The 12,509-nt window shown below is 48.2% G+C and overlaps 1 protein-coding gene across 1 annotated transcript; it reads right to left on the bottom strand.

Moving 5' to 3' along the window:
- Window positions 1–3,829: 3,829 nt before the first annotated feature.
- On the bottom strand, window positions 3,830–9,085 carry LOC126014230 (uncharacterized). Its single transcript, XM_049777547.1, is given in 2 exon segments — window positions 3,830–7,548; window positions 7,627–9,085. Coding segments are annotated over 2 exon segments (5,178 nt in total).
- Window positions 9,086–12,509: the final 3,424 nt, after the last annotated feature.

Genomic DNA, 12,509 nt, shown 5'->3' with positions numbered 1-12,509 from the left:
CTACCGCTCCAGCCCAAGGATATTATTAGTTTGGATTTCTAGAGGAGAAACGATTCTATTGAACTATGCTAACAAAAAACAATAGTGATAGAAATAGAGGATAAGGAAATGGAGATTTTCAGTTTAAACAATTCTAAGAAACCTTGACTGAGAAGAAAAAGAAGTGACTATAACCAAAGGATGAATTGTTTGGTTTGTTTCTCAATTTGGAGATAACTGGCCATGTATAATAGTAAAAAAAAAAAAAAAAAAAGGAACTATTTGGAGGGACTGTAGGGTTCCAGAGTAGAAAAAGGAGACCACACAACTGGAATAAAGTTTAATATTTTAATTCATCTGCCAACAAGACCCCGAGCCTGACCAGTCAGGGCCACTTTTTGAAGGAGATGAGCCCCGCCCAAGGTCATGATGAAGATTATATAGGGAAGGGATATAAGGAGGTTCCAGTTTTCTGATGATCCTTAAAATGATTGGCTCTTGTCTAGAGGAACCTTCCTACTGCTCCCTTGTCCTCTCTTGATAGGCTACTTGGTGTGGCCAGGTAGCTTGGGGCAGAGTCTATGGAAATAAGCTTGTGAAGACCTAACATGTGGCTTATGCAATGTGGTATTTACAAAGTGGCCTCTCTTCCTGCTCAGAACCTAAGAAGAAGCCAGCTTGTGGCTTTTACAAAATGGCGTCCCTCCTTGTTCAGAATGCAGGTCCCACCAGGACAATGTTGTGAAATATGAGGAGAATAACGGAAAAATTGAGACTCCCAATGAATGAATAGGAAGAGTGTAGAACCATGAGTTTGGTCATGGTCATGATGAGGATAAAGATATCTTATTCTCTTGGTATTTGAGTCAAAGAGCAAGGACAGGCAAAGCATTGAGAAATGGGAGGGAGAGATGTAGAGTTGTGGAATTTATGGATTTTGTGCCTAGGGTTTTTTTTTTTCTTTTTCATAATATTGGGAAAACAAGTTTACTAGACTAGAATTCTGGGAGAACTTGCATAAAGGTACTTTAAGGAGAGAGAAAAAAATTTTAAAAGTGAGAAATAGCAGAGAAATAACAGGAAAAAACAGAAACTCACTGATCTCAGACAAGGGAAAAAGAGTTGCATGACTTTCTCCAAGCAGCATCTGAAAGAACTCCCCCGCAGGGGAAGTCCGCTCCAGGCTCAGGATATGCGCGCACCCAAAGAGACTCGAAGACCAGACTTGCTGTAATAACACGAGGGATTTTAATATCTCAGCATGCTGGAGACCGAATCTCATAACTCAGGACCGAGTAGAGAAGATTCGGCCCCCCTTTAGCATTCAGCAAAGCTTTTATAGGGTAAAAAGTCTATACATATCATGGGAACACACCTGCCAGGAAGGAGGCATTTCTCCTTATCTCCCGCCACAAAAGAAGTTATGCGTCAGAGCCCAGGAAAGAGGCATTTTGTTTTCCCTGTGTAACAGATGGGGCAGTGTTTGCCCCTGGGGTCATGTGCGTATCTTTGTCCTTCCCCTGACGGCATATGTCTAATTTAAAATGAGGGTCTTCCGCGAATTGTGGTGGTTAGTTCAAAGGAAGGGGAGTTAGGGAGTGGGGGAGTGGGAAGGTTCCCAGGGAAAGGAAGGGGAGCTAGGGAGTGGGGGAGTGGAAAGGTTCCCAGGGAAAGGAAGGGGAGCCAGGGAGTGGGGGAGTGGAGGAAAGGGAAAAGTGGAAAGGTTCCCAGTGAGCTTGAATGAAGTGTAAATTAAGGCACTTTAAGGAATTAGCTTAGTTGGGATCTTTCTTAAGGCACTTAATTAAAGTGTAAATTAGGGAAGTTAGAGTGCTTAGCCGGGAGCTTTCTTTAGGAACTTAGAGAAGCTTAGGGCTTGGCTTAATTCTCTTAGGAAGTGCAAGTTAGGGAGGGTGCCTAGTTTTTTTCTTCTGTTTGCTATTTTCCAGTTCTTACTTATATTTATTATTTTCTTCACACCTTTTCATCCCCCACTTTTTTTTTTTGCACATAGCTCTAATCTTAGAGCATCCCTTCATTCTGCTGATATTGCTGTTTGAGAACCATTACATGGACTGTATTTATTCTTTGTTTCACAAAACTAACTAACTTATTTAAAATGCAGGGACCGAAAGTAAGCAGGAAGAATAGGATTATTAGGGGTCCTGTTAGAGTGGAGATAAGAGTTGTAAACCAAGGGGATCTGTTAAACCATCCCTCAAACCAGCCCTGATGAGAATCCCTTTCCAGTCTGCGTTTGTCTAATCTTTCTCTTAACTTTGCCATGGAGTCTCTGACGACTCCGGAGTGGTCTGCATAAAAACAACATTCTTCCTTCAAGGCTGCACACATTCCTCCTTCTTTTAAAAACAAGATATCCAGACCCCTTCTATTCTGGAGGACTACCTCTGATAGGGATGTGAGAGACTCTTCGAGCTTAGTGATGGATTGCTCTATTATTTCTAAGTCTGCATCCATTGCAGCACGCAGTTCAGTATAGTAGTGGGGCATTTGGACTAGGGCGGAGGTCCCAGTCCCAATTCCTGCTGCGACCCCCAAGCCTAGAAGGACTGCCAGTGTAATAGTTACAGGTTCCCTTTTCCAGCGAGCTCTTCTGTCAAACTCATTCACAAAAGACTCGCTATCATGGTACAAGAGTCTAGGGACTAGCTGGACTAAAATACAGTAATCCTGGAGATTGTTGAACACGCTGGTGGAGATGCATGGGGTGAGTCCCGTGTTACAGGCCCAAACCGTGTCTGGAGGGGGAACGAGGTATCGCCCCCGTGTAAAGGATGATTGTAGGGTTGAGCTGCAGAGGTGCTTTCTATCAGGGGGAACGGTACCTAAACAGAGGCCCTGCCCAGACACGGCAGCTAAGGTTAGCTTTCTGCTCCCTCCCCAGGCACATACAGAGGAACTTTCGCTTTCGTTAAAGGTTCTATTTTGGGCAATTCCTTCATAGTAGGGGGGGCTTGAGGCGTAACAGAGCCAGCAAGATTGGGTGATATCAGAATTGGTTCGGTTGAGTACCAAGAAGGCTCCTTCTATTAAGTTTAAAAGGCGGTTTTCCATCCCTGGGGGGGCAGGGGCGTCTTTAGATTCATGAGTCTGGGTTGTTGGGTCCGAGTTTAGGGGCTGTGAGGAAGCAGGAGTAACAGGGACTAGTGTTGGCCTAGGCTTGGGTAAAGGCTGGGTGTCCGTTAGGACGGGGTTGGGCCCTATTGGCTGAGAGGGAGGATTTTGAATTTTCAGTCTGAGTTTGAATGTGAACCCCGGATCGGTTCCAGAAACGTAAAATCTCAGGCCCCACTGTTTTCCTTTTATCCAGCCGCCTTTTTCCTCCCTCCCTTTCTGCGTGAAAGTGATGTTTAGGGTGTCACCTTTACTACCTCTAACTACTGTAATGAGGTCCCAGCTGGAAGAGGGGTTCCAATAGGCAGTGCCAGAGGTTTCACATCCCCATGCTTTACAAAAGAAACTTTCTATCCCCCCACATCGGCGACCTTCCCTCTTAGACTGTTTTTCCCTGGGGCAAACATAGAACGATGCCTGCCGCAACTTTCTCTGCTTTGCCAAGGAACTGCACCCTGGCAGGTCGGCTACGTACTGGCCCCTAGTGTACACTCCCTGTGAGAGGGCTCGTTTCTGAAAGACGACTTTTTCCTGGGGAACCGTTTCAGGTGACTCTTCCGGGATGTCCCATGCCTCTACACCAGCAATGAGGGCGCAAACCTCGGGGCGCAGTGGTGGCCACCAAGTATACGGGGGGGCCACCTTGGAAATGCTCCACACAGTGTCTCCAGCCTGGGAAATGACTTCCCAGGTCAGTGTCATAGGAGCGTGGGGGTTACCGCTCTGGGCAGAGGCGACGGCGCAGGCGAAGTTTAAGAGGATTATCAGTTGCTTCCACTTTCCATTCATCCTTAAGCTTTTCAGCAGGAGCTTTCTTTGTGTGTGTCGCGTGGATCCAGGCAGCAATTCCGTCTACTTTCACAGCTGTTGGGGTGGTTAACAGTACTAAGTAGGGTCCCTTCCACCTGGGCTCGAGGGTTCCCACTCGATGACGTCTAACAAGGACCAGATCACCGACTTGGATCCCGTGTGGCACCGCAGGAGTCCCAGGTGAATAGGCTTCTTTAATCTGGTCCCAGATCTGGGTGCGGACAGCCTCTAGAGCCTTAAGGTGGATAAACAAAGCAGAGGGTGAGTGGGAATCTAAGGCGGGGTCTAATACTCCGTCTGGTCTGGTCAAGGGGGGAGGTCCCCCAAAAAGGATCTCATAGGGAGTGAGCCCGAAACGTCCGGGTGTGTTTCGGGCTCTGAGGAGCGCAAAGGGAAGGAGGCCCAACCAGTCCTTCCCGCCGGTCTCAATAGCCAATTTAGTGAGGGTCTCTTTTAGAGTTCTATTCATTCTCTCTACCTGCCCTGAACTCTGGGGTCTATAAGCGCAATGCAATTTCCAATTGGTCCCCAGCTGTTTGGCCAGTCCCTGACTTACCTGGGCGACAAACGCGGGCCCGTTGTCGGAGCCGATTACCTTGGGTATCCCGAACCGGGGCAAAATTTCTTCCAGAATTTTTTTCGTGACCACCTGGGCAGTTTCAGACTTTGTGGGGAAAGCTTCAACCCATCCGGAGAAGGTGTCTATGAAGACTAGAAGATATTTATTGCCATACCTACCAGGAACGATTTCTGTGAAATCTACTTCCCAGAAGACTCCTGGTCTGTCTCCCCGCAGCCGTTTTCCTGGTTCTACGAGCGGGTGGTGGGCATTTGTTAGAACACAGGCTTTACAGGACTGGGTTACTTGTTCTGTTATAGTTCGTAGTCGGAGTACGTGATAATTGGAGGCTTTTACTAGTTCGCACAATTTCTTTTTTCCTAAATGTGTTAGGTGATGGATACTCTTTACATAGTATTCACCTTCTTTATGAGGCAAAATGATTTTGTTGTCTTTAGTTTTTGCGATCCCATGGCAGTCAAATCCGCTGGATAATCCTTTTTCCTTTAGGCGTTCAATTTCCTCACAGTCTATTGGTGTGTAGTTTAGACTGAAATTATCTTCTTTTGGTTGGGGTTTCTTTCGTTGCTCACATAAGGCACAGGAGACAGTTCCTTGTGCGGCTTTCTTAGCAGTGTGATCTGCCATTCTGTTCCCTGCTGCCACGGGGTCCATTCCTTTTTGATGTCCAGGACAATGAATAATAGCTACCTTTTTCGGCAGGTGTATGGCTTCCAAGAGAGCAAGGATTTCTTCCTTGTTCTTAATTTCCTTTCCTGCAGCCGTGAGGAGTCCTCTTTGTTTGTAGATCGCGCTGTGAATGTGAGCGGTGGAAAACGCGTATCTGCTGTCGGTGTAGATGTTAATAACTTTTCCTTCTGCCAGCTCAAGGGCTTTTGTCAAAGCTTGTAATTCAGCTTTTTGTGCCGAAGTCCCCTCAGGAAGGCTGCTGGCCCATATTACTTGCTTCCCATCCACTATGGCTGCTCCGGCTTTTCTTTTTCCATCCATGATGAAGCTACTACCATCTGTGTACCAATTCGGCGCCCCATGCCAGGGCAGATCTGTCAGGTCTCTCCGGGTTCCAGTTTCCTCAGCTAAAATGTCTGTGCATGAGTGTACCGGCTGGGATCCGTCTGTCTCCGGGAGCAGGGAGGCGGGGTTAAGAATAGCAGGCGGTCCGAACGTTATACGGTCGTTTAGCAAGAGACTTTGGTAGTGAGTTATTCGGGCGTTGGTCAACCAACGGTCAGGAGGCTGCCTGACTATACTTTCTAATGCATGGGGAGCGACTATAACTACATGCTGGCCCAGAGTAAGTTTGTCAGCGTCTTTTACCAGGAGAGCCACCGCTGCGATTACCCTCAGACATGACGGCCAGCCGCTTGCCACTGGGTCGAGTTTTTTTGACAAGTAGGCTACTGGTCTTTTCCAAGGTCCCAGGGCTTGGGTTAGCACTCCCCGAGCCACTCCCGCACGTTCGTCCACATACAGGGTAAAAGGTTTGGTTAGATCCGGCAGGGCCAGGGCTGGTGCTGTGAGTAGAGCAGTTTTAATTTTTTCAAAGGCTTCTTGACACTCCTGTGTCCAAGCAAAGGGAGCTTGATCCCGTGTAAGTGGATACAGGGGAGCGGCTAGGGAGGCAAACCCAGGTATCCAAAGTCTACAGAAACCGGCTGTCCCCAGAAATTCCCGTACCTGCCGTGGAGTCTTGGGGACAGGAATGGTAACTACTGTCTTTTTCCTGGCTTCTGTGAGCCACCTCTTGCCGTCTTTCAGGACATACCCCAGGTATGTTACTTCGTTGCGGCACAACTGAGCTTTCTTGGCCGACACCCGGTACCCTAACTCACCCAATTCTTTTAGGAGTTCTCTGGTTCCTTCTTCACACGCTTCCTTGGTGGATGCTGCCAGCAGGAGGTCATCAACATACTGAAGAAGGGAGACTTGGGGGTTCCGAGCCCTGAAGGGGGCCAGGTCCCTATGGAGTGCCTCGTCGAATAGTGTGGGGGAGTTTTTAAAACCCTGGGGCAATCTAGTCCATGTCAGTTGTCCAGTGTGTCCCCCTTCCGGATCTCTCCACTCAAAAGCAAACATCAGTTGGCTGCTGGGGTGTAATTGGAGACAGAAAAAAGCGTCTTTTAAATCTAGCACTGTGTACCAAACCCGCTCCGGTGGGAGGGAACTCAGTAGATTGTAAGGGTTAGGCACAGTGGGATGCAAATCCTGGGCCCTTTTATTAACCTCCCTTAAGTCTTGTACTGGTCGGTAGTCCCCAGTGCCAGGTTTCTTCACCGGCAGCAAAGGCGTGTTCCAGGGAGATCGGCAGGGTACTAGAACTCCTTGCTGTATCAGCCTCTGGATGTGGGGACGGATGCCTTCCTTTGCTTCTTTACTCATGGGATATTGTCTCACCGAGATAGGTGAGGCATGCGCCTTCAGCTCTACCACTATCGGGGGTACTTGTTTAGCCTTGCCAATTCCTGCCTGTTCAGCCCAGACCTCAGGGAATTGGGTAAGCCATTCTGAAGCAACTACTTCTCCAGGCTTTGTTTCATGGAGGCGGTATTCCTCCTCAAGTCCGACTACCAGACAAGTCACAGGAGCTTCCCCCAAAGTTACTTCAGGTCCCTCAGGGGTAAACTGAATTTGTGCCTTTAATTTGGTCAGCAAATCTCTTCCCAGGAGGGGCGCAGGGCACTCAGGGATGACCAGGAAGGAGTGAGTTACTCGGCCCCTCCCAACGTCCAATTTTCTTTTTGTAGTCCAATGGTAGAATTTGCTGCCCGTGGCCCCCACAACCATGGTTTCTTTTGTTCCTAATTTTCCTAGGGGCCTGGTCAATACCGAATGTTCAGCTCCCGTGTCCACCAGGAAGTTGATGGGAGTCCCCTCTACTGGAAGCATTACCCTGGGCTCGGGGAGGGGGACCGAGCCCCGTCCCCCCTAATCATCGAGAGCCAGGACCTTGTTCCTCCTGAGTTGCTTTTTCGGGCACTCCCTTGCCCAGTGTCCTTTTTCTTTACAATGGGCACACTGATCTTTTTCGAGTGGACGGTCAAGTCCTTTTTCTTTACAATGGGCACACTGATCTCTATCGAATGGACGATCTTGTCCTCTCGGGGTTCTTCTTGCCCTGTCGCCCAGGTGCCCTGTCTGCCTGCTTCTTTCTCTTTCTGCTATACTATCCCCTACTACTGCAGCCAAAATTCTAGTTAAATTTCTCTCTTGTCGGCGATCACGCCGGTTCTCTCTGTCCTCTATCTCTTTCTTTTCTCTTTCCTTTTTCTCCTCCTCTGTTTCTCTCTTGTGGAACACTTTCTCTGCCTCCTTCACTAAGTCTCGCAACGAATAATCTTGAAGTCCCTCTAGCCTCTGTAGCTTACATTTTATATCTGTGGCTGACTGCCCAATAAAGGCCATTGCTATGGCCGCCTGTTGTCCCTCTGAAGCTGGATCAAAAGGAGTGTACCTCCTATAAGCTTCCATTAGGCGTTCCAGGAAAACCGAGGGCGGTTCAACTGGACCTTGGACAACCTCTCTTACCTTAGCCAGATTCGTGGGGCGTCTTGCAGCCCCTCTTAGACCAGCAATGAGAGCCCGGCGGTAGACGGTGAGGCGCTCCCTACCTTCTGCGGTATTGAAGTCCCAGGTTGGCCTGGTCAGTGGAAACCCTTCATCTATGAGGTTAGGGAGATTAGTGGGAGTCCCATCGGCCCCCGGGACGTTTTTCCTGGCTTCTAGGAGGACTCTTTCTCTTTCCTCTGTCGTGAAGAGGACCTGGAGCAGTTGTTGACAGTCGTCCCAGGTGGGCTGATGCGAAAACATGAGAGACTCGAGGAGTCCCGTCAGGGCAGAGGGATTATCTGAAAAGGTGGGGTGCATAGTCTTCCAATTATATAGATCTGCCGAGGAAAAAGGCCAGTACTGTAAAGGGGGAAGCTGGTCATCTCCTGGCGGGGGCCCCATTGCCCGAAGGGGGAGGGCAAGAGACCGTGACTCGGAGGGGCGAACAGTTTCTGGACTGCGGCCCTTCCGGCTCCGGGTTCCCCCTGCTGGTCCCGGTTCGCGTGGACCGGCCGCCGGGGGTTGCCCCACAGCGACGTGTGGCACGTTAGGTTGTGCCGGCTGGGGAGAGGATTGAGGTTGGGAGTACGGAGGGGGGGAGAAGTCAAGAAGAAGATCATTGTCTATCTCAGGGTAGAGGGGCGGGGGAGCTGAAGGTCGGGGGGGAACAGGCAAGTTGGGCTCGGGGTCTGAGGCTACTGCCATTATAGTGGAAGTTGGCTCAGGGCGGCCAAATATCCAGGGCTTGACCCACACTGGTGGATTCTGGACGAGGTCCTGCCAGACGAGAATGTAGGGTATTTGGTCCGGGTGTCCCCCTTCAGACTGAAAAATGACCTTTCTTACTGCGGAAATAAGAGAGAGGTTAAAGACACCTTCTGGCGGCCAGCCGACTCCAAAGGTTGGCCATTCAGAGGTGCAGAAGGTCTGCCAGGGGCCCTTCCGTACCCCGACAGACAGATTGTGAGCCCTAGCTTTTACGTCAGTCCAGTGGTTAAGGGTTAGAGTCAAAGGAGTCGTCACGGTCTGTCCCATCTTAGTCCTAATTTCAAGGAAAACTGACACAGAAGTTACAATCAAGAGACAAATGACCCAGAACAAGCGCCGTTCCCGCGTTGCCCAAAGGCACTTCAAAGAGTCGGATGGCAGGGGCCTCCGCCGCCAGCCTAGTTCAATGAGGAAGCTATTCTCCTCGCGACTCTCCAGACCAGGGGGGTACACCAGGCGTCCCTGGTCGTCCCCGCTTCCTCCCGGGACGTCTCCCAGGGTGATCGGACGGTGGACACCCGGACACGTCTGTCTTTATCCACGAAACCTCAGACTTGCTGAGCGTCCGTAAAGCCGAAACTGCGATCGCGCCAAACCTCAGAGAAAAGTACAGCCAGAAGCAAACGAACCCAGACTAAGTAGACACAGACACAGACACAAGAGCTCACCTCCAAGTGGGTCTGGGGTCTCTGGGTGGTCGCAAATCTCCCGGCCGAGCCCCCAAATGAAAGAACTCCCCCGCAGGGGAAGTCCGCTCCAGGCTCAGGATATGCGCGCACCCAAAGAGACTCGAAGACCAGACTTGCTGTAATAACACGAGGGATTTTAATATCTCAGCATGCTGGAGACCGAATCTCATAACTCAGGACCGAGTAGAGAAGATTCGGCCCCCCTTTAGCATTCAGCAAAGCTTTTATAGGGTAAAAAGTCTATACATATCATGGGAACACACCTGCCAGGAAGGAGGCATTTCTCCTTATCTCCCGCCACAAAAGAAGTTATGCGTCAGAGCCCAGGAAAGAGGCATTTTGTTTTCCCTGTGTAACAGATGGGGCAGTGTTTGCCCCTGGGGTCATGTGCGTATCTTTGTCCTTCCCCTGACGGCATATGTCTAATTTAAAATGAGGGTCTTCCGCGAATTGTGGTGGTTAGTTCAAAGGAAGGGGAGTTAGGGAGTGGGGGAGTGGGAAGGTTCCCAGGGAAAGGAAGGGGAGCTAGGGAGTGGGGGAGTGGAAAGGTTCCCAGGGAAAGGAAGGGGAGCCAGGGAGTGGGGGAGTGGAGGAAAGGGAAAAGTGGAAAGGTTCCCAGTGAGCTTGAATGAAGTGTAAATTAAGGCACTTTAAGGAATTAGCTTAGTTGGGATCTTTCTTAAGGCACTTAATTAAAGTGTAAATTAGGGAAGTTAGAGTGCTTAGCCGGGAGCTTTCTTTAGGAACTTAGAGAAGCTTAGGGCTTGGCTTAATTCTCTTAGGAAGTGCAAGTTAGGGAGGGTGCCTAGTTTTTTTCTTCTGTTTGCTATTTTCCAGTTCTTACTTATATTTATTATTTTCTTCACACCTTTTCACATCGAACCAATTAGAGTAGTTTTTTTCCAACAGTGGAAATGGGATTTGAGAAGGGAATGGATGCACTCAGGGCTGGCATTTTATTGAGTAAATCTGACCCAAGTTCAAGAGAAATAATGTTGACATTTCACAAAAGAATAGCAGGCTCGGGCAGTGAGAGTAGAAGAGGAAAGCCAAGGGGAGAGTCAGTTTCTCACACTGCCTCCAGCATCTTTCCATGACTGCCTGACCTGACCCCAGTTTGCCTCTTCAGAGGTAGAAAGTTTTCTGGAAAATCTAAGCAGCAATCAGGATAGTTGCTTAGGTTTCCTACCTACTTCTTCCTACCACCCCAGAAACTTCCCACCAGGATGCTAAGGTAATTAGAAGCCTACGTTCAAACACAATTTGAAGCAAAACTTATGTACAATTTGGGCTCCTTCAACATGAGCTTCAGACTGAAGCAAAACAATTCCACTCTAGGCCTAATCCATCTTGGCACCAAGGAACCCCTGAGTGATGTGTGGCTAAAACTATTCCATCCAAAGTAAATTTTTCACTTATATCCTTCAACCTGATGGAGGCTTAATTTTGTTCTTTTTTAAAGAACATGTATTCTTAAACTTAGAAGGGAGCTGCTATTACCACCTTTAAGATTTCCCTGATTTGGGGAAAACAGAGAGAATTAGTGTCAGAAAAGCAAGAGCAAGGGAAGAGGGCGGCAGGAAGGGCAATTTGTGGCCAAGCAGGTAGCACATAAAGATTGTTGAGGACTTTGATAATTTAGTGTTTCTGTGATGTGTGAATGAGGCCCTACAGGCCGGAGACAGCACTCTAGGTTGGGGGTTTTGATCTCTGTCAGTAATGAGATGCCAGCAGCCCCTACTTCAAAGTCTTAACTGATATAGATAATCTCCTGAAAGGCCTCCAGAATCTCAAGTGATCTCTCAGACTAAAGTATTGAGGATTACAGAGACAACAGAAGAGATGATGGAAGAGGTATCACTTGTTTGATATTGGCCCTTTGATTTCTTTTCAATGTCCTCCTGTTCACTTTCCAAAGGGCAGCCAGCAGCTTCCACACCACCAAGCCAGCAGCTTCCACAGCAAAGATTAGCATTGTCAGATTACTACAGGACCCCAGGACATCCATAAATGTTATCTGTTCCCCCCACCTTTTTTTTTTTTATCCCCAACTGTCTGTAAAAACATTTCCAGTCCAGATTCAGTGACAAATGTGGTGCCGGTAACGGAACCCAGCCAGCTGTGGAGACAGGGTTTTCCTGACAAATCCAGAGCTGCTTGGAGATTATACTCAAACTCTTTTGAGGTTTTAATCTCTTTTTCCTCAAACAGTTGTGTAGCAGAAGTGGGGAGTAAGGGGCTGGAGGGCACAGACTATGAGAAATATTTTAAAACAGTATGCACTTAGTGTTTTTGTCCCCAGTTATGCTTTGAATTATGTTTTTTGAAAGCATATAATTTTCAAGGTCTGTTGTACCAGGAAATGTATCTGGATGACCCCACACTCTGAAAGTAAAACAACAGGGCCAGGTCATTCCTCGTGACCTCATCTTTTGTATTCCTGGGCATGATAAAAGAGTGACATATTACGCTTCAAAAAAGAAAAAGCAACATAGGGGCTGGAGAGATAGCATGGTGGTAAGGCATTTGCCTTTCATGCAGAAGGAGGGTGGTTCGAATCCTGGCATCCCATATGGTCCCCCAAGCCTACCAGGAGTGATTTCTGAGCATAGAGCAAGGAGTAACCCCTGAGCGCTGCTGGGTGTGACCCAAAAACCAAAAAAAAAAAAAAAGGCAATATCAGATTAATTTATTTAGAGAAAAAGGAACATATTTTATACCTTCTTAATACTTACCTAATTTATTCCAAAGAGTTCTCAAAGTCACAAGATCAAGTCATGTATTAGGGTCTTCTCTGAGAATGGAATGTGTATTGGTATCTCTTGGGAAAGAACTGAAGTTCTATCCCAGAAGAGCAGGGGTGGACAGGACTCTTATGACTCAATTGATTAGTAGGATTGTGACAGCAGATGCTTGAAAAACTTCTAAGTAGCAAAGAAGCAGCAAGTAGATGTCCAGGATTAAAGATCTGGCTTTGCCCCGCAAACAGAAGCTGTTGTCTC

This window comes from Suncus etruscus, chromosome 7, assembly GCF_024139225.1.
Source record: "Suncus etruscus isolate mSunEtr1 chromosome 7, mSunEtr1.pri.cur, whole genome shotgun sequence".
Lineage (NCBI taxonomy): Eukaryota > Metazoa > Chordata > Mammalia > Eulipotyphla > Soricidae > Suncus > Suncus etruscus.
Note: the sequence above shows the minus strand (reverse complement) of the source record. Positions and strands in the feature narration are given on the sequence as shown.